The 22,176-nt window shown below is 41.8% G+C and overlaps 1 protein-coding gene across 1 annotated transcript in view; it reads right to left on the minus strand.

Moving 5' to 3' along the window:
- The window catches only part of LOC108710360 (adhesion G protein-coupled receptor E3), a 51,084-nt gene that overhangs the window by 3,156 nt on the left and 25,752 nt on the right, over positions 1-22,176 (minus strand). Inside the window, exons 11-16 of the mRNA XM_041585630.1 lie at positions 20,384-20,578; positions 16,070-16,305; positions 14,894-14,954; positions 14,315-14,406; positions 13,350-13,518; positions 5,120-5,218 (exon numbers count right to left, since the gene is read on the minus strand). Of these exons, the coding sequence (XP_041441564.1) occupies positions 5,120-5,218; positions 13,350-13,518; positions 14,315-14,406; positions 14,894-14,954; positions 16,070-16,305; positions 20,384-20,578 (852 nt within the window). The remainder of the gene's footprint in view (positions 1-5,119; positions 5,219-13,349; positions 13,519-14,314; positions 14,407-14,893; positions 14,955-16,069; positions 16,306-20,383; positions 20,579-22,176) is intronic.

The following is a 22,176-nucleotide window of genomic DNA, read 5'->3' on the forward strand; positions in this document are numbered from 1 at the left end:
CAATAAGTTTTCCCAGTTTTCGTAGGTAAAATTAGGTACCTCGGCTTATACTCGGGTCGGCCTATACTCAAGTATATACGGTACTGTATCTCCTTCTATGCCCCTGTTGTCTCCTGTTGAATTACTCAACACTTATCTCTACCCCAGCATTCATAATTCCCCTTCAGATTCTGGTGCCTCCCAAGACACCAAGTGAGTCACACAAACCATCAAAAAGACAAATTTTTCTCCCTTCCTTAAAAAAAAAAATCTAAATTGAATGGTAAAAGAAGTAAAAGAAGGAGAGAGATACACTCTTACCACATTAAATTAGAATTTGTGTACAGTAGGTCAAAATAATTACTGATGGACTAATTTAGAGAACGATAAAGTAAAAGCTCATGTGAAAAGAAACAGTATCTTGGTGTATTTTGCTTTAAAAAGCACAAACATTGTCACAGAAACTTCCTGCGCTAACTGGGAAATTTACTGCAGAAAAGAGGAAACAAACAGACCAGCTGGAGCAGACTAGAAAAGTCATAAAACTCATCTAAAATCCATCTGACAGTCGTGGTACAGGCAGATTTCCATTGTAGTCAATGACATACTGTGGCGGAGATTATCTGAAGTGTGTCCCACAATATATATTTATCATTGGTCTTTTAAAGGTAATCTAATTACAGGTATGGGATCCAGTATCCAGAAAGTTCTGAATTATGTAAAAGGGCTTCTCCCATAGACCCCATTTTATCCAAATAATCCAAATCATAAAAAGGGATTTCCTTTTTCTCCGTAATAATAAAACAGTAGCTTGCACTTGTTCCAAACTAAGATATAATTAATCCTTATTGGAAGCAAAACCAGCCTATTAGGTTTATTTAATATTAACATGATTTTCTATTAGACTTAAGGTATGAAGATCTAAATTATGGAGAGATTTGTTGACACAGGGAGACCATTACAGCTGTGAGTATGTAAGCCAAAATAAAATGAAGTCCAGTTAAATGCAAAAGTTTGGGCATCTCTGGCTAGTTTATTTAATTTTGTAAGGGGAAAATAGTGCACAACTGCTGCAGGAATTATATTTGCAAAAGTCAATTCACAGTTATATAATGTGGAACAATGAAAATAGTAATTTTGACATGTGCAAGGGTTGGACCCCTCCCAGTAAGTTATTATTTAGTCACACCCCCTTTGGCACGACAGCTTGTAAACTATTTTTGTAAACTGTTTGAGGGATTTTTTGCCCAGTCTTCTTCGCAGATCATTTCTAACTCTGAGCTCTTCTTAGGTCATCCAAGATCTACCGATATATTTTCATATATTTAAACCAGGGGACTGTGAAGGCCATTCTATCTTCTTGTGGAACATAAATGATGTGAGTCAGCAAAGCATCAACAAAGAACTGAGCTAGACATGCTACATCTTATATTTTGGGCTTCTGTATCAACCCATAGTCACCTCTACTGTTTTGCAGCGAAGATCTGTTCTTCTGAAGATGTTCCCAGTAGCCCAATCTACTTTACTACCAATTCACAACATGTTCTTTGAGGTGTTATTAGTCACCTGAGCTTAGGAACCGACTCAAACATTTTAATACAATTCATTAATTAAATAAGTAATTAAAATAGAGATTTCTTGGTAGCACAGAGTGTTTGTTGATGTTAATATCAGCTGCCCAGTATGCTACTGGTCTTATTCTTTTTCCACATACAAAGATCAGCTGTCCCTTCTTTGGCTAGACACTCCAAAAATGAGTAGAACTTGCTGGAGAATGAAAAAGTTTTGATGAAAATGGCTTTTATTTCAGCTGGCAGCAACAGGTAAAAAAATAAAGGCAACAACAGGTTGTAGAAGAAAGATAATTATATTGGTTGTCGGGTGGTCCCTCACTCCAAATGTATCAAGGTTCTGCACAACAGAGTAGGTGGCACCGTCCAAGCCACAGTATATCCAAGATAAAAATAAAATTGCTCTCTGGAGAACCAAATCAGCTGAATAAAATACACAGAAGCTCATTTGGTTCTCCAGAGTGCAGTTGTAGAAGAAAGGCAGTTTTCTTCCAAAAACAGTTTAAAGGAGAACTAAAACCTTAATTAAAAAATGCTACTCCCCTAAACTACATAGACCCCTCTCCCTGCTCCCCCCCAGCCAAGCTGTTACCTCTGGTAAATGCCCAGAGTTCACGGGCGCAGTTTTCTTCTCTTCGGTCTTTTTCAAGAAAGAAAGTGCCGTATCAGCGCATGCACGGCACAAAATTGACGGATATTGCAGAAGGGCCAGAAGAAGACCTGAAGATTACCAAAGAAAAGAAGATGGCGCCTGTGAACTCTGATGCCCTGAATCTGCACCGAGGAGTAAGTAAAGAGTTAGCAGCATTTACCAGGGGTAACAGCAAGTCTAGGGGAGGATCAGGGAGGGGGTCTTTGTAGGGTAGGGGGTAGGGTTTTTTTTTTAATTAAGAGTTTAGTTCTCCTTAAAACAACAAAAATAGCTTTCAACATAAATAACAGTTTGTCAAAACACAATGGCAGTATTTGAACAGACCTCTAAGCAGGTAACCACGTGTATGTATGCATAGACTTCAATAGGTCAGACCTGTGTCTCTTGGTAAACGAAAGTGGCATGTGTGTCTGCTCCTAAGGAGTAGGTACACGTAATATTACAAAAAAATATATATATTACCATGCGGTTTCATCACAAAGAACCCCAGTCCAAGGGTTACCAAAAATGGGAAAACTCAAAATAGGTGAAGAGAACTCACTCGTAGTAAATACAGTAGTAAAAATAGTTATACAAATTAGAAATGTTTATTAGGACATGTGTAACCTAAACATTTTTACATGTTATAACCATTTTTGCTACTATATTCTATATACACTTCTAGTGGGTTCTCTTCACCTATTTTGAATTTTCATGTATCTCAGGGTCAGAGCTCTTTGAGAGATTGACCAGCCTGGGTTTTAAGGACTACTGATTAGCTACCTAGCTGATCAGCACCTCACTCTGCTACACACCCCATATATGAGCTTTATAAATAGAAGTGGGTAAGCTCCTGTTATAGTAAAGTCTAGCAAACTAAGGCAGACAGATTGAGCTGGAAAAAGCAGTTCATCGCTCCAATGAAGGAAGAGGTATCTGTCCCATATGATAGTGGGTATCATAGTGGACAGGGATTTTGGCTAGAGGATTTCCCTGGAAGTTCCACTGGAGGAGATTCAGGTCCACTAAGGGTGTCAGTAAGATGGTGTCCATTGTTCACTTTTTTTTCCAATTAAGTATTTAAAAAATCCCTACATTTGAAATTGAATACATTTTCCTTTTTGTCTTTGAATAATGTTGAAAGCCCATTATCCAAGATCAGTAGTCCAGTGTGCAACATCACAATCAGTATATATAACATGTCAGTATAATTAGCCTTAGGGGCTTATTTTTAAATGGTGAAATGGCAATTGCCCACAACATTTTCTAAAGAACAACTCCAAAGTCCCATTCAAGTGAACAAGACTGTTGAGTTTTAGTGAGTATTTATGGGGAACTGTCTGGTCATACTTTGATAAATGTATCACATGGGGCTCGTGCAGAATGCCAGTGTGCAATAGGCAAAAAAAAGCACAATCACACTTTCTTGCACTTTGCCCACTGGATGAAGTGTTGTGTAAATAGCTACTGGTCTTTGCACTCTGTTTTGGAGCATAGAGAACATCAAATTGCTCTTTGAATTAAGTGCAACCTGCATTCCAAAGGGATGGGGGACGTGGAGGAGTGTAGACTTCCTCCCCATACGTTTCTACCTTGCACGTTTCCCAGATGAGCAGGTAGGGAGCATCACAATGTGCAGCATGCATTGGCGCCCTGTCTGCCTAAATGATTTACATGTATTTTTATTTACATCCTTGAGGTAGGAGTATAGTTGTTTGTTCTTTGCCGATTGTCAGTGTTTGTTTATCCCTTTTTTTTTTCTGTGTGAATCGTTAAACAATGAAACAGAAGTCAGATATCCTCTAGGACTTTTAATCACTTTTATCAGATGATTTGCAACATCGATTCAGGAATCACAGCCGAGAATGGTGAGACTATAAATACCCAAGCAAGCACTGCTTTTAATAGCAATTACATTTATACATAAATTTAAAAACTGTTGAAAACTTATAATTACCCTAGACAAGAAAATTGTTTAGAATTATTGGATGGTGTTCACATTTAAAACTTACAGTTTATACACAGTCAGAGATTCTTGATGCAGTGCTGATAACAGTAATTCATTCAGATTTACAATACACGGCAGCATAGAGTTGATATGATATTCATTGATATTAATTACTTAATAATTCAAGTATTCCTGTTATGTTTCTCTATTGTATAGCAGCTGCCTCGTATGAGGACAACTTCTGGATATTTGGGGGAAGGGGTAAAATTAATTTGCTGTGGGGCCCAGTATCATCTAGTTATACCACTGGTAGACATTCTAAAATCATTGGCCTGTAAATCAATAGGACCTGCTGGAAAATAGGCAGGGTTTGAGTAAAATCTCAGAAGTGTCTGGACATAACTTGCCCTAGTTAGTGTAGATCACAGGTGTGGCATAAAATATGTTAATTTTCTTTAAGACTCTATAACTGTATAACATGAACTTACTGATGACTTTTTTTTATCTTTTTGCAAAATTAAAGTGTAACAACCTGACCCTTCATATCTCAATAAACTATGAATATAACAAATTCCAGATTAGTATATTCAGTTGTATTTGGGTTGCCACCTCACCCGTTTAAAACCGAACAGATATGGAATCCACAGCCTGCATGGCTAATTAGCAATTCATTGATATGTTCAGCCATGTATCATGCATCTAAATGAATTGCTAATTAGCCATGCAGGCTGTGAATTCCATATGTGTTCGGTTTTAAATGGGTGAGGTGGCAATCCTAAATTGTTTATATTTTAGAATTATTTATAGGTAAACGGTAAACATTCAAGTTGTGGGTCTTTGCCATGAGGAGTTTATGCTCAGTCTTCATAGAGATGATCAATATCTGGTTTCATTGCTTCAATGAAGTTGCCTGCAAAGAAGTATCAAAATGAAATAAACAAAGAAGCATCAATGAGAGCATTTAATATAAGTGGAAGGATTGGGACTTACGGCTTTCAAGGTCATAGGGACATTGCTGCCTGATACAGTCTCTGACTCTGGCTTCTTAATATGCAGTCGGTTGAAAACTTTGCGATATTCCTCCCTTACCTACATGCAAAGAGAAAGTAATAAGTCTAATAATATAACGAGTGCCTTCTGAAGAATTGTCCTACCAAAAAAACTATTTAGGCTAAAAATATGCCACTACTGGTGCTAAATGTTCAAAAGTACAGACTTGGGGACACATGAATGTGAATTTCCTCCACCAGTTTCCACCAACATTACAAAAACATAAACAGTCATATGAAAAAGTTTGGGAACCCCTCTCAGCCTGCATAATGATTTACTCCACTTTCAAGAAAAAGATAACAGTGGTATGTCTTTCATTTGCCAGGAACATCTAAATACTGGGGTGTCTTCTGAACAAAGATTTTTAGTGAAGCAGTATTCAGTTGTATACAATTAAATCTAATGTGAAAAGCTGGCTGGGTAAAGATGTGGGTAGCCTTGTAATTTTGCTAATATGAATGCATGTAACTGCTCAATACTGATTACTGGCAACACCAAATTGGTTGGATTAGCTTGTTAATGTCAGGGAGCCGGGAGCCCCCTCTGGGGAGTAGTCCGGATCTAGGAGGAAGCCCCTCAGGAGGGATCAGGGTCGTGGTATCCAGGGGTTAGGCAAGAGAATAATCAAAGTCCAAGCACAGGTCAGAAGGCAGGCGGAATACAAACAAAGTCCAGGGCAAGGCAGGGGGTCAATGGCAGGCAGAGTAACAGCGAAGTCCAGGTCCAGGCAAGGGGTCACTCCAAGGAATCAGGCAGAAATAGCAGGGAAAACAGCAAGGGAACCCAGGAATCTCTTAGGGAACAGGATCCTATTTTCGGGCGCCATCTTGGCGTCTCAGGCGTTCTTTTATCTTTGAATTTGGCGCCCTTGCGCCAGCGTCAGCGCGCCTGCGACCGTCGCGCCGTGCTGGCGTCACTGCGCCGGCGTCGGAACCCACGTGGGTTGCCTGGGCGCCGCCATCTTGGATTCTTCGCCGCCGGGAGCGGACGCGACTCCTCGCGCTCCCGGCGGTCTTGACAGTACCCCCCCCCAGGACCACCGGGACTTGGTTTCTGGGGAAACCAAACGAGGAGCATGCACATCACGGTATCCCTCCCAAGAGCATTCTTCGGGGCCAAAGCCCTTCCAATGGATGAGGTATTGAAGGGACCCTCTGGAGATTCTGGAATCAAGGATTCTCTCCACCTCGAATTCCTGTTGACCCTCCACAGAGACGGCAGGAGGAGGAGATTGGACACCAGAGAAACGGTTGGAGACGGTGGGCTTCACCAGGGAGACGTGGAACACATTGGGGATTCTCATCTCTGGTGGGAGTTGAAGTCTGATGGCTACAGGGTTAATTATCTCCAAGATGGGGAACGGACCCAGGAACTTCGGACCCAACTTGGGAGATGGCACCTTCAAGCGAATATTCCTGGAAGAGAGCCAGACACTATCACCCACCTTGTAGGGAGGAGAGGGCCTTCTACGGCGATCCGCGAAAGTCTTGTGGACTAGAGCACTCTTCTCCAGATTAGACTTGGTTGCAGCCCAAATAGCAACCATATGGGCTGCCAGATCATCTGCAGCCGGGACGTCCGACAACACGAAGTCCTGAGGAAAGGCTTGAGGGTGCTGTCCATACACCGCCATAAAGGAGACCTTCCTGTGGAGGAATGACATGCATTATTATGAGCAAACTCCGCCCACGGGAGGAGGTCAGACCAATCGTCCTTGCAAAGAGACACGTGGTTCCTCAGGAACTGTTCTAAGGCTTGGTTCACACGTTCAGCTGCCCCATTCGTCTGCGGGTGGTAGGCGGACGAAAATTGAAGTGTTATTCCCAAGTCTTTACATAGGGAACGCCAGAACTTGGCGGTGAACTGGGTGCCTCTGTCGGAGACGATCTCCACCGGGAAACCATTCAGGCGGAAGATGTACTTAATAAAGAGTTGGGATAATTCCACCGCAGAGGGTAACTTCTTCAAAGGGATGAAATGGGCCATTTTGCTGAAGCGGTCTATGACAACCCAGATCACAGTATTCCCACCGGAGGGAGGAAGTTCGACAATAAAGTCCATAGAGAGGTGCGTCCACGGACGAGAGGGAACTGGCAAAGGCTGTAACAACCCGCTGGGCGGGAATGGCTAGGCTTAGAGGTGGCGCAGACATTACAAGCAGCCACAAAGTCCTTTACATCCTTGCGGATATCAGGCCACCAGACTAGGCGCCTCAAGAGTTCAAGGGTCTTGGCCGGACCAGGATGTCCAGCTTGCCTAGAGCAGTGGGTTTGTTGCAGGATGGCCAGGCGAAGTTCTGGAGGGACGAAGGCCATGCCAATCGGAGTATCTTGAGGAGCCGAGGACTGCCCAGCCAGAATCTGGTCGGCAAATTGGGGATACAGAGAGGCAATGATCTTGACTGGTGGAATGATTGGTTCCTGCCTCTCAGGGTCACGGTCCACCGGAGTGAAGCTACGAGACAAGGCGTCTGCCTTCAGATTCTTGGAACCTGGGCGAAAAGTCAAAACAAAGTTAAATCGGGAAAAGAAAAGGGCCCACCTGGCTTGTCTGGGATTTAGCCTCTTGAGGGACTGTATAAACTCCAGATTCTTGTGATCTGTGAAAATCTGGACAGGAATTTCAGAGCCCTCCAGGAGGTGACGCCATTCTTCAAGGGCAAGCTTGACTGCCAAGAGTTCTCGATTTCCGACATCATAGTTCTGCTCTGCGGATGAGAACTTCTTGGAGAAATACGCACAGGGGTGCAATTTTCCATCAGTGGAGTGTCTCTGAGACAGGATAGCTCCGGCTCCAACTTCAGAAGCATCAACTTCGATGCAGAAGGGTAGTGCAGGATTGGGATGTCGGAGAACAGGAGCGGACGTGAAGGCCTCCTTCAAGGACTGAAAGGCTTCTATGGCAGATGGAGGCCACAGGCTGGGTTTACCCCCTTTCCGGATGAGGGCCAGGATAGGTGCAATGCGGGAAGAGAACCCCCGGATGAACTGTCGATAATAATTAGCAAATCCGATGAATCTCTGGATTGCCTTGGTACTCAGTGGGAGAGGCCACTCCTGGATAGCCGACACTTTCACGGGGTCCATCTCAAATCCCTCTGGAGAGATAATGTATCCTAGGAAGGGGATCTTGGATACCTCGAAGACACACTTCTCCAACTTGGCGAAGAGAGAGTTCTTCCTCAAATGAGAGAGTACCTCCTTCACCTGGGAGCGATGACTTTCAAGGTCCTTGGAGAAGATCAGGATGTCGTCCAAGTATACGACTACGAACCTTCCTAGGAGATCTCGGAACACATCATTAACAAACTCCTGGAAGACGGCAGGAGCATTGCATAGGCCGAAGGGCATAACAAGATATTCATAGTGCCCATCCCCGAGTGTTGAATGCCGTCTTCCATTCGTCACCCTCCCCGGATGCAAATGAGGTTGTAGGCCCCCCGGAGATCCAACTTGGAGAAAATCTTTGCCCCTTTCAGCTGGTCAAAGAGCCTCGGCAATCAGGGGCAGGGGGTACCTGTTTTTTCACGGTGATCTTATTCAGGCCCCGATAGTCTATACAAGGCCGAAGGCCTCCGTCCTTCTTCTCCACGAAGAAGAACCCAGCCCCTGCAGGAGAGGTAGAAGGGCGAATAAACCCCCGCTGGAGATTTTCTTGGATGTACTCCTTCATAGCGGTAGTCTCTGCAGGAGAGAGAGGGTAGGTGCGCCCTCTGGGGGGCATGGCTCCTGGCAGGAGTTCAACCGGACAGTCGTAGGAGCGATGTGGGGGAAGGAACTCTGCAGACTTTTTACAAAACACATCGGAAAATTCCTTGTAAGTGGAGGGCAAAGTCTTTAGTTCCGCAGTGGAGACATTCACCTTCTCGAGGGGTTTTGGCGGAAGGCAATGTTGCAGGCAAAATAAACTCCAACGAGAGATCTGCCCAGTGGACCAGTCTATGGTGGGGTTATGCAGTAACCACGTAACCACGGAAGACCCAATATTACTGGAGTAGAAGGGCAGGGGATGATGAAGAATGAAAGTTTTTCTTGATGCAGCGCCCCAACTTGTACCGATAGTTCCGCCGTGAACATTGTGACGAATTCAAACTCCAGGGGTTTGTCATCTATGGCGGTAATTCGCAGGGGTGAAGACAATGGAAGCAGGGGAATCTTCATGCGTTCGCAAAGAAGGCGTCCATGAAATTGCCATCCGCTCCGGAGTCGAGGAAGGCCCTTTCGAAGATAGACTTACTTGCCAGGTGAATCTGCAAAGGAAGGAGAAGTCTGCGTGAATTTTCTTGATACTTCTCCTGAGGCCCTCGAGTGATGCCCCCTACATGAGAAACCTGAGACATACCTCGGGGTACAAAACTCTTGGCTTTGGCAGGACAGGCGTTGGCAAAATGGGAATGCCCACCACAGTACAAACAGAGCCCAGCCATACGTCTTCGGAGTCTTTCCTGCTCGGAGAGGCGAGCTTTTCCTACTTGCATAGGTTCCTCCAGGGGAGACGTGGACACATGAGTCACAGGGACAGCGGGCGCTTGCAGAATCGGCCTTTGAAAGCGAGGGGCCAACATGGGAGAAAATCGTCTGCTGCGCTCTCTCTCCACCTGGTGTTCTCTGAGGCGGGTGTCCACCTTAATAGATAGAGCGATCAGTCCTTCCAGGGTGTCAGGAGTCTCTCTGGAGACGAGATCATCTTTGATGCGGATGGATAGGCCTTGGTAGTATATGGCCTTGTAAGCGTCATCACACCAGGAAGTCTCCGCCATCAGTGTTCGGAAGTCTATAGCGTACTCATTGACACTGCGGCTTCCCTGCCGGAGCTGCAAGAGACAGGCAGGGGCGTTCGTAACCCGACCTGGAGCATCAAAGACTATGCGAAAAGCTTGGAGAAAGTCTTTAACATCATAAGTCACCGGGGAATTCTTCTCCCAAAGAGACGTTGCCCACTCCAGTGGCTTGCCTTCCAATCGAGACATCACATACCCCACCTTGGAACGCTCACTTGGAAACTGTGTGGGTTGGAACTCAAATTGAATTTGGCACTGTGTGGCAAATCCCCTGCAGGCTTGTGGATCCCCACTAAAGCGAAGGGGAGGTGGAATGCGAGGCTCACCTGTCGGGTAGCTTGCGTTCATAGAGGCTGCCGCCATGGGGGGATCTCCAGTAGGTGGAGCAGCGGAGGGCGCAGAAGGCACTCGAGCAAGCAGGACATCGAGTGCCTGCCCAATGCGAACCTGCTGGTTTTCGTAGTCCTCCATGCGGGATGCCAGTCCGCGGAGTGCTCGTCCGACATCAGGTGTGGCTTCCTCAGAAGGATCCATGGCCCGAAAATAATGTCAGGGAGCCGGGAGCCCCCTCTGGGGAGTAGTCCGGATCTAGGAGGAAGCCCCTCAGGAGGGATCAGGGTCGTGGTATCCAGGGGTTAGGCAAGAGAATCATCAAAGTCCAAGCACAGGTCAGAAGGCAGGCGGAATACAAACAAAGTCCAGGGCAAGGCAGGGGGTCAATGGCAGGCAGAGTAACAGCGAAGTCCAGGTCCAGGCAAGGGGTCACTCCAAGGAATCAGGCAGAAATAGCAGGGAAAACAGCAAGGGAACCCAGGAATCTCTTAGGGAACAGGATCCTATTTTCGGGCGCCATCTTGGCGTCTCAGGCGTTCTTTTATCTTTGAATTTGGCGCCCTTGCGCCAGCGTCAGCGCGCCTGCGACCGTCGCGCCGTGCTGGCGTCACTGCGCCGGCGTCGGAACCCACGTGGGTTGCCTGGGCGCCGCCATCTTGGATTCTTCGCCGCCGGGAGCGGACGCGACTCCTCGCGCTCCCGGCGGTCTTGACAGTTAAGCCTTGAACTTCATAGGCAGGTGTGTCCAATCATGAGAAAAAGTATTTAAGGTGACCAATTGCAAGTTGTGCTTCAGTTTGACTCTCCTCTGAAGAGTGACAGCATGGGATCCTCAAAGCAACTCTCAAAAGATCTGAAAACAAAGTCAGTTTCAACTGTAAGGAATGTAATCAGGAAATGGAAGGCCACAGACACATTTGCTGTAAAACCGAGGTCTGGCAGGCCAAGAAAAATACATGAGTGGCACATGCAGAGGATTGTGAGAATGGTTACAGACAACCCAAAGACCTGCAAGAACATCTTGGTGCAGATGGTGTATCTGTACATCGTTCTACAATTCAGCACAATTTGCACAAAGAAAATCTGTATGGCAGGGTGATGAGAAAGAAGCCCTTTCTGCACTCACGGCACAAACAGAGTCGCTTGTTGTATGCAAAAGCTCATTTAGACAAGCCACAGTCATTTTGGAACAAAGTGCTTTAGACTGATGAGACAAAAATGTAGTTATTTGGTCATAACAAAAATCGCTTTGCATGGAGGAAGAAGAACACCACATTCCAAGAAAAACACCTGCTACCTACTGTCACATTTGGTGGAGGTCCCATCATGCTGCGGGGCTGTGTGACTAGTTCAGGGACTTCTGGGGCCCTTGTTAAAGTCGAGGGTCAGATAAATTCAACCCAATATCAACAAATTCCTCAGGATAATGTTCAAGCATCAGTCACAAAGTTGAAGTTACGCAGGGGTTGGATATTCCGACAAGACAATGAACCTAAACACACTTGGAAATCTACAAAGACATTTATGCTGAGGGACAAGTACAATATTCTGGAATGGCCGTCACAGTCCCCTGACTTGAAAATCATCAAAAATCTATGGGGTGATTTGAAGCAGACTGTCCATGCTCGGCAGCCATCAAATGTAACTGATCTGGAGAGATTTTGTACGGACGAATGGTCAAAAATACCCCCATCCAGAATCCAGACACTCATCAAAGGCTATAGGAGGCGTCTAGAGACTGTTACATTTGCAAAAGGAGCTCAACTAAGTATTGATGTAATATCTCTGTTGGGGTGACTAAATTTATGCACCAGTCTAATTCTGCTATGATGCATATTTTCTGTTAATCCAATAAACTTTATGTCACTGCTGAAACACTACTGTTTCTATAAGGCATGTTATATATTAAAACAAACTCCAAAGAATTAAACTTTTTCACATGACTGTAGGTAGGTTAATTGGCTCCTGATGAAACTAGTCATAGTGTGTGTGTGATACTAAACTAGTGGGGGAATTTAATATTGTTCCGTTAGCAGAAAAGACGTTCGGCAAAGACCAATATGAAGGTTATTGACTAAGATTTTCTTGCATCCTTTTTGACAGAGGGGGCCACTGCGATAAGCAGAAAACCCAAAATAAATAGTTTTCAATTTAAGCAATAGAGAGTGCTACACTGTAGATATGGAGATTATTTATCAAAATCTGAAGATTTCGGATAATTTTCAGTAAAATAGCCCAACCAAATCAGCAGTTATTTTTCGTCTTTATTTATCAATCCATTTTTCCAAAAATTTGCTGTGTGGGAAAAAACTCAATAAAATTGTGAAAAAAATTGATTCTTATGAATTTTTCAGATTTGATGCCCGAAAACTCAGATTTTTTTTAATTTTTGCCTGAAAACCATGAAACTCAGCGCATCATATCTTCAGGACTTCTCCCATTGACTTATATATGAACTTGGCAGGTCTGACTTGGAGTTCTTTTTATTCAGACTTTTACCACTCTCTGGGTTTATTAAAGTCTAAAAATTAGTTTTTTTTCAACTAATAAATTTGAATTTCATTGTAAAAAAAACCTCACATTTTTCGAGTTTTTGTCATTCAGACTTTTTTTCCCACTAATAATTTGGATTTCATTGTAAAAAAAAAAAAACCTCAAATTTTTCAAGTTTTTGTCATTCGGACTTTGATAAATACCCCCCTCCCCATGAATAGCCATCCCAAAGGTACAAAGTGGGATCCCTGTTCAGCAACATCATCATAAGGCTAAATTTCACTAAGCATATTCATAAGTGCACAGAACTGAATTCTACTTGAAATTACAGTTAAATGATCATAGGTCTATGGCAGATAAATTGTTAGGAATGTTAATTTACACCAGTAATAACTATATCTTTCTGACACCCCTCCAAGAGAATGCAACAAAGAGTCTCCTACCAGCTTGTGGTCAAACTGGCACATCATTTAAACCTCACAAGCAATACTTTTCAGCAGTTAAAATAATAGTGCCTGGCTGAAGTAACAGTGACTAGTAAACAATTAAAAAGGATTTGATGACCTGTTGATTGAGCAGGCAGTGCACAAGGAAGATGAATGCGCCCTGGAGGCTGTTGCAGATGGTGAACAGATACGATGCCACAATGGCCCCAGTTCCACACTGGAACAAGCCAAGGACCCAAGTAGATCCAAGTATAAAGAGCTGAGCCAGGGCCTTGAAGGCCAGTAACCTGTAATAAGAAGGAAATAAACAAGTATTTTCAGTTTAATATTAGCAATAAACAGAAGATTTTTTTTTCTTTTCTTTAATTTTGTATTTTATGTTTTTTATTTGTCATTTTATAAATAAAATAAGCCTTATAACAATTTTCATTGCTGGTATCAATCAGAATTATTAAATTTCAGATGATTCTTATATTGATTTTGGGATCAGACTGACTGTTAAGACATCATTCTATATTGAATTTTTAAATTGAATACACTTACTAAGGTAATGTAGGGGACTGATAAACAGTTTCCTCATTTACTGTACATTCCCCTAAAGTTTGGTCGCAAAAGGGGCCCTTAGTTATTGGAGGAAGTAATTTTTCCCTTCCTGGGTCAAAGCATGACCCCTACTTATCCTGAGTTTGGCCACTAGTTGGCACTGTGTAATATATTAGTAATATTAGTAGTAGTAGTATTGTAGGATATTGAATGAGCCATGCTGTCTCAGGGATTTTTGCCACAGCTTCTTCAAGGGAAGGGAGGAATGGAACCCCAGCTGAGCATAGGTTTCAGTAAGTATTTTGGTTTACACTTGTCTGCTGCCCGCCCTGTCTCAAGGACTATTTTTTTCTGTGTGCCCCCATTTTCAATTGTCTGCAGAGGTATGTGTAAGTTTTTTTCATTATTTAACTGAATAGTTAGATAGTTACTCAGCACAGGCTCCTGCCGGTTTCATTACCAGCAATATTTCTAACAACAATAGCTTTACAGTAATATTTGGTTTTCCTCTCACTTTATATTTAGTACTTGCATACATACCGGGTGTTCTTGAGACTCGAGACTTTTGTGTGTGAAGATGCTAGTTGCACTTGGAGAAGCCAGAATGTCAAAATCAGGAGTGTGGTATTTATCTACATTGTAAAAGAAAAGAGTGCTGAAGAGAAGTAAGTCAGAATTAAAGCTGTAAGAATAAAAGTTCATGTTTTTAGAAAATCTATATTTAAGAAAAGACATGAGGTGTCCAATTAGGGGGCCCTTGGTCAAAGCTGTTTTAAAGCCAATCCTGCCCAAGGCTTATATTTTGTGATAATCAGTACACCAGGGTAGTACATGATATCTAATAAATACATGTGGGATGCCTTCTTTTTTAAGAAGGATCACAGTGTATATAAAGAAAGGCAAGATAGAATAATAATACTTCATGTAATAAAATGTATTTAAAATAGAAGAAGGTTTGGCAGATTAAAGTTTCATTTTAGAACAATGTAATAAGTGATATTTGCAAATTATGATTTGATTAGTACAGCACTTTTGTACCACAACTGGAGGAAAAGAATCAGTAGGTGGAGGATATGTTGTTAAAAAGTAAAGGAATGAAAAAGAAATATGGGAACTCACGGTGATGAACACACAAACTGGGCCAATGAAACTCCAAATGAGGCTTAGATTGAGCCAACAACTGAAAGAAACAAAACAAATGAATCACATGATTCCTAGTGACTTGTATAAAGATTACACAACATCATATACATGTTCATTGACATCTACTGCTGTCTGTCCTTATTAGGGTCCTACCTACATCTTACAAGCTTAAGAGCTACAAACTGGATGGGGTAGTTCACTTTTAAATTTAATTTAACATGATGTAGATATTCTGATATTCCAAGACCATTCACAGTTGGACTTCATATTGTATTTTATTATGGTTGTCAGTGATGTAACTACAGAGGCAGCAGACCCCGCAGTCGCAAGGGGGCCCGTACTGTGGGGTCTGCTTTCTCCATATTTATTTTTATGTTCAGCAGCTCTCTAGTTTGAAATTTTCCCTAGCAACCAGGCAATGATTTTAATAAGAAACCCGAAGAATAATAGGAGAGGCCCGAATAGAAAATAAAAAAAAGTAACAATAACAATAAAATTCGCTTTTGGCTGCCAGGTTGACGGACCCCTATTTAAATGCTGGAAAAACACAGAAGAGAAAGGCAAACAAAAAATTATGCAAAAAATGAAGTCCAGTTGAATGGTTACTTTGAAACTGACATTCTATGCCATATTAATAGTTAACTTGATGCCCCCTTGACCCCTTTAGGTCAATAAAGCATTTTGGACTTCTTCATTTTGTTGGTAAAGAAGAATAACACATTAGTCATTAGAACTTGGGTCTCCTGAAACCTTATATCACAAAAATAGTTGACTTTTTGATGTTGCATAGTGATGGGCAAATTTGTCCCGTTTCGCTTCTCCACACATTTCACGAATTTCCCGCGAAATGGGGAAAAAATTCGGGAAACGCTGATTTTGATGCAGATGACAATCTGCTGGCGTCAAAATGGGCGCCGGTGTCAAAGTTGAGGTGTAGATTTGCAGCGTATTCACTTTGCAATTAATCCTGTGGCAAGTGGCAACTTCTACGTTTGACTATAGCGCTAAGTCACTGCAATTAGTCAACATAATCAGATTTTTAAAAAGTAGCGGCAACAAAGCACCACACTTGTCTTTCCCTTTATTGAGGGTAACTACATTACTAGGTTAAGTATCATGATGATTATTACATATCACTTTCATAGGTCTTACTGTTTCCTTGTACCATATCCATCAGAATAAACTCCTGCTGAGATGGCAGCTATAACTGCAGGGACCCCAAACCCAATGAGACAGGCAGTTGGGAAGTGAGAGCGTTGGGATGTCAAGTAGTTCATTGTTTTCAGGTTTCTCACAGTGAGGAAGAGGAGAACACTCTCCAGAGTCATCCAGCAGAAAGCACAGAGGAGAATGTAGTGGAGACAACCAGCAATGATAGAGCAGAGTATCTATGAGACAGAGAGAGAGTTGTGAAAGGAACACATTTGGGGATAGATACAAAGATAGTCAAACCAAATATTAAATGCACTATAGAAAAGGGTACTGTTCTGGATGGAGCAGACTTCATCTTGCAATAATTAAATGTTTTTGCACCAGTCATGGCAAAAAGGCATCATTACAGGGGTAATAAATAATATAAAAATTGATATCAAGGAGGTACATCGTTACATAGTTACATAGTTGACCAAAGTACATCAAGTTCAACCCCTCCAAATGAAAACCCAGCATCTATACACACCCCTCCCTACTTTCACATAAATTCTATATACCCATATCTATACTAACTATGGAGTTTAGTATCACAATAGCCTTTGATATTATGTATGTCCAAGAAATCATCCAAGTCCCTCTTATAGTCATTAACTGAATCAGCCATCACAACATCACCCGGCAGTGCATTCCACAACCTCACTGTCCTGACTGTGAAGAACCCCCTACGTTGCTTCAAATGAAAGTTCTTTTCTTCTAGTCTAAAGGGGAGGCCTCTGGTACGGTGATCCAATTTATGGGTAAAAAGGTCCCCTGCTATTGGTCTATAATGTCCTCTAATGTACTTGTAAAGTGTAATCATGTCCCCTCTCAAGCGCCTTTTTTCCAGAGAAACAACCCCAACCTTGACAGTCTACCCTCATAATTTAACTCTTCCCTCCCTCTAACCAGTTTAGTTGCACTTAGTCTCTGCACTCTCTCCAGCTCATTTATATCCCTCTTAAGGACTGGAGTCCAAAACTGCCCCCATACTCCAGATGAGGCCTCACCAGGGACCTATAAAGAGGCAGAATTATGTTTCATCCCTTGAGTTAATGCCCTTTTTTATACAAGACAGAACTTTATTTGATTTAGTAGCCACAGAATGACACTGCCCAGAATTAGACAACTTGTTATTTACAAAAACCCCTTCTCAGTTAAGGAAAATCCCAACACACTGCCATTTAGTATATAACTTGCATTTATATTATATTATTTAACTTGGATTGATCAACATTGAACCTCATTTTCCAGTTTGCTGCTCAATTTTCCAATTTAGTCAAATCAGTCTGCAAAGTGGAAGCATCCTACATGGAACCTATAGTTTTGCACAATTTAGTATCATCTGCAAAAATAGAAACAGTACTTTCAATGCCCATCTCCAGATTATTCACAAGCAAGAGCCCTGCAGTACTCCACTAACAACACTGAACCAATTAGAAAATGTTCCGTTTACCTTACTTAACTTTTAGTATGACAGAGAGAAACAGAGTGATATTCTGCAATTTATTTAGATTTTTTTTAATTATTTGGGGGTTTTGAGTTTATCAGCAATTTCAGCTGGTTACTATGGTCTTAATGACCTAAGCAACCATGTACTGATTCGAATTAGAGACTGAATTATGAATAGGAGAGGCCTGAAAAGAAAGATGAGTAATAAAAAGTGTCAATAACAATAAATGTGTAACCTTACAGAGATTTTGTTTTTTAGATGGGGTCAGTGATCCCCATTTGAAAGCTGGAAAGAGTCAGAAGAAGAAGGCAAATAATTACAAAAAATCTATTGAAAAGTTGCTTAGAATTGGCCATTCTATAACATTCTATCACATACTAAAAAGTAACTTAAAGGTGAACCTCCCCTTTAATAGTACTTGTGCCAAAAGGTATGGGTATTTCCAATGTCATGACAGATTAGAAGGTAAATTGCAGAGAGGCATCGAAATACAGGAATTCATGTTATCAAGTTACTTGGCTTTATAATAATCAATCACTGAGAGCTTATTTAGGCCTTTTTTTATTTTTACAGAATTGTAGGTAGAGAAGCAGTAGAGGATGGTATTTATTAGAGCTTTTTACTAGGGATGTAGCGAACGTCGGAAAAAAAGTTCGCGAACATATTCGCGAACTTGCGCAAAAACGCGAGCGGTTCGCGAACCCCATAGACTTCAATGGGAAGGCGAACTTTAACATCTAGAAAAGACATTTCTGGCCAGAAAAATGATTTTAAAGTTGTTTAAAGGGTGCAACGACCTGGACAGTGGCATGCCAGAGGGGGATCAAGGGCAAAAATGTATCTGAAAAATCTGCCTGTGTGTGCTTGGAAGAGATAGTGTAGGGGGAGAGCTGTTAGTGATTTCAGGGACAGATGATAGTAAGTTTGCTGGCTAGTAATCTGCTTGATACTGCTCTGTATTGGAGGGACAGAAGTCTGCAGGGATTTGAGGGACATTTTAGCTTAGGTAGCTTTGCTGGCTAGTAATCTACTGTTCTCTTTAAACAACTGCCATACGTTGACCTTGTAGGCATTGTTTGCCCAGTTTTTTTGGACGCAGCCACTGAAGCACAGTTGCCAGAAAAAATATGCCATATAAATGCTGAAAATAGTCATTTTTCGCCATTACGTAAAATATATTATGGCTGCTTGAAAAAAGTGACTCCGGTGTTTTTTCTGGAGACGGTAATATTATGGATATTTAGACAGAATGGGAACAAGGTCACACAGCTCGATGGCGGGTTGAAGAAAACAGTGTGCAAATAATGCCTACAAGGCCAACGTATACACTACTACAGCGGTGGATACGGATTACGTAAAATATATGAATGCTGCTTGAAAAAAGTGACTCCGGTGTTTTTTCTGGAGACGGTAATATTATGGATATTTAGACAGAATGGGAACAAGGTCACACAGCTCGATGGCGGGTTGAAGAAAACAGTGTGCAAATAATGCCTACAAGGCCAACGTATACACTACTACAGCGGTGGATACGGATTACGTAAAATATATTATGGCTGCTTGAAAAAAGTGACTCCGGTGTTTTTTCTGGAGACGGTAATATTATGGATATTTAGACAGAATGTGAACAAGGTCACACAGCTCGATGGCGGGTTGAAGAAAACAGTGTGCAAATAATGCCTACAGGGCAAATAATGCCTAAAAGGTCAACTTATACACTACTACAGCGGTAGTAAAATAAAAAAAGTAAAATAAAAAAAAAATGAATATTAAAAAAAAAAATTAAAGTTGGTGCTGCTGAACTACTAGGAGCAGCAGATTAGCACACCAGTCCCACTCCCCAACACTGCTAGACTAATAGCACTGGGCTCTTATAGTAGTAGTAGTAGTAGTAGTAGTAAAACAACAAAAAAATAAATAAAAGCAGTCCTTACAAGGACTACTGTTATTGCAGCAGTCAGCAGATGAGATCAGAAGCAGGACAGCTGCCCACTGCAGCTACATACAGAGCACTGCAGTAGAAGGTAGATTACTAGCCAGCAAAGCTACCTAAGCTAAAATGTCCCTCAAACCCCTGCAGACTTCTGTCCCTCCAATAACAGAGCAGTATCAAAACGATTACTAGCCAGCAAACTTTCAACTGTCCCTGAAATCACTAACAGGCAGCAGCTCTCTCCCTACACTATCTCTTCAGCACACACAGGCAGAGTGAAAAAACGCTGCAGGGCTTCGGTTTTTATAGGGAAGGGGAGTGGTCCAGGGGAGAGCTTCCTGATTGGCTGCCATGTACCTGCTGGTCTGGGGTGAGAGGGCAAAAAAAAGCGCCAACAATGGCGAACCCAAAATGGCGAACGTCGCGCGACGTTCGCGAACTTCCGGCGAGCGCGAACACCCGATGTTCGCGCGAACAAGTTCGCCGGCGAACAGTTCGCGACATCTCTACTTTTTACTAGCTATCTTACAAACCAAACTGGAGACAACTTCAGATGTCTATATTATTTACCTTCCACTGTATTAACTAGAAGTCAAGGGGAAACTCTCTTGAAGACCAGGTTGAATTTGATCAAGGGGTTTTTCAACCTTATCTGATCTGTAACTATGTAAATACTGTATATAAGTTCATTAGACGTCCAGCACACGGTTCAGATAACTAGAGTAGACATTTGCTGCAGAAGTATAATATAAAGGACAGGTGAATATATATCCCACAAAAGGGTTTAAAACCTAAAGTAACATTTTACCTAATGAATCTACATTTCTCTATGTCTTTTTGTTTTTCAACAATCATGGAACTTGTGATGAAAGAATGAGGTTTAATTACTTACTATAAACTGGGTTTGATGTAGGCCAAATAATATGATCAGTTGTCCCAGAAAGAGGCATCCGCACAGTGCTATCAACATGGAGGTGTGAGGGCTCCTCAGGGAACGGCACAGGACGAACGTGAGAAGAGACAGAAAGAGGCAGAGAAGAGATACACTGAGACCAATGCGGGAGATGTGGTGAAGGCCACGATTTTCCTATTCAAGAGAAAAAACAATGACCAATATAAAATGAGATTCAATTCCTTTATCATTTAAAGAAGTGGGTCATTTACATTTACTAACCACAGTGAGCTGCATCTAAAACCACCTTCATTAAAGGGATCCTGTCATCGGAAAACATGTTTTTATCAAAATGCACCATTTAATAGTGCTACTCCAGCAGAATTCTGCACTGAATTCCATTTCTCAAAAGAGAAAACGGATTTTTTATATTCAATTCTGAAATCGGATATGGGGCTAGACATATTGTCAGTTTCCCAGCTGCCCCCAGTCATGTGACTTGTGCCTGCATTTTAGGTGAGAAATGCTTTCTGGCAGGCTGCTGTTTTTCCTTCTCAATGTAACTGAATGTGTCTCAGTGGGACATGGGTTTTTACTATTGAGTGTTGTTCTTAGATCTACCAGGCAGCTGTTATCTTGTGTTAGGGAACTGCTATCTGGTTACCTTCCCATTGTTCTTTTGTTTGGCTGATTCATTTTGAAAAAAATGTTTTTTCCCATGACAGTATCCCTTTAAAGTTACTTGAGCCAAAATGTGCTCTTAGCATTTCCATTTAGTTGTCTCTGACTTGTTTTCCCATTCTAAGACAAATTGGAGAGGCTTCATTGAGTTTTTAGCCTCCCTCTAGATTAAATAGTGGTTAGGCAGGTTAAAATAGAGTTAAAGTTTGGACTTGATGGGTGTCTGTTTTTTCAACCTAACTTACAATCTTACTATGTTTCAAACACATTTCTTTAGATAATTCTTAACTTCATCTAGCAATGCATTCCTTTAGCATTCGCTATGTGGCAAATGTATGTTTAAAGTTCTTAGAATTTGAATATTTGAGATTCTTTACACAAAACAAATATGAAAATTTGAATGAAAACATTAAGCAACTAAAACCGGTTCTATATAATTTATCGAAAGGTGTTTCTTCAACATTCAAGCAATTCGTTTTTTTCCTAGATTTTAGAGACTCGTTGAAAATGAACAGGAAAAATCGATTATCATTTGCAAGTTATCTTCCACAATAACATGATTGTAAAAACATTGATCGAGATCATCCACGAATGAGTTTTTTGAGAACTCAGAACCTGATGTTGGCTAGTGCCACATGCTAGATGCGATGTTCAATGCCACACCTCTCACTTTCTTATCCCCACATCCCCACAACTTGTGTCTTGTGCCTCCATAATCTTTAAGATTGTTAAATTCTAACAAGCAGCACACTCTTTACTTATACAAAAACTGTATGTCTTAAATATAACACATTTATTTATGACATACAATATTGTTGGGAGGGGCCGTCATATTGACGCTGCCCCTGTTAGACGCTTTATAAATATAAATATAAGATAATATGGATTATTTCCAAACAACTCCCCCAGTACACTTGTAAGCTTTAATTAGTAGCTGACCCAACTACCTACTGTATAAGTACAATTTGGTAAATATAACTTTATGTAAGATCCCCAGGTTCAAACATTTGTGCAATGAAAACTTGCCTCCAAGCCTGGAATTCAAAAATAAGCACCTGCTTTGAGGCCACTGGGAGCAACATCCAAGGGGTTGGAGAACAACATGTTGCTCA

Source organism: Xenopus laevis, chromosome 3L, assembly GCF_017654675.1.
Source record: "Xenopus laevis strain J_2021 chromosome 3L, Xenopus_laevis_v10.1, whole genome shotgun sequence".
In the NCBI taxonomy this organism is placed as follows: Eukaryota; Metazoa; Chordata; class Amphibia; order Anura; family Pipidae; genus Xenopus; species Xenopus laevis.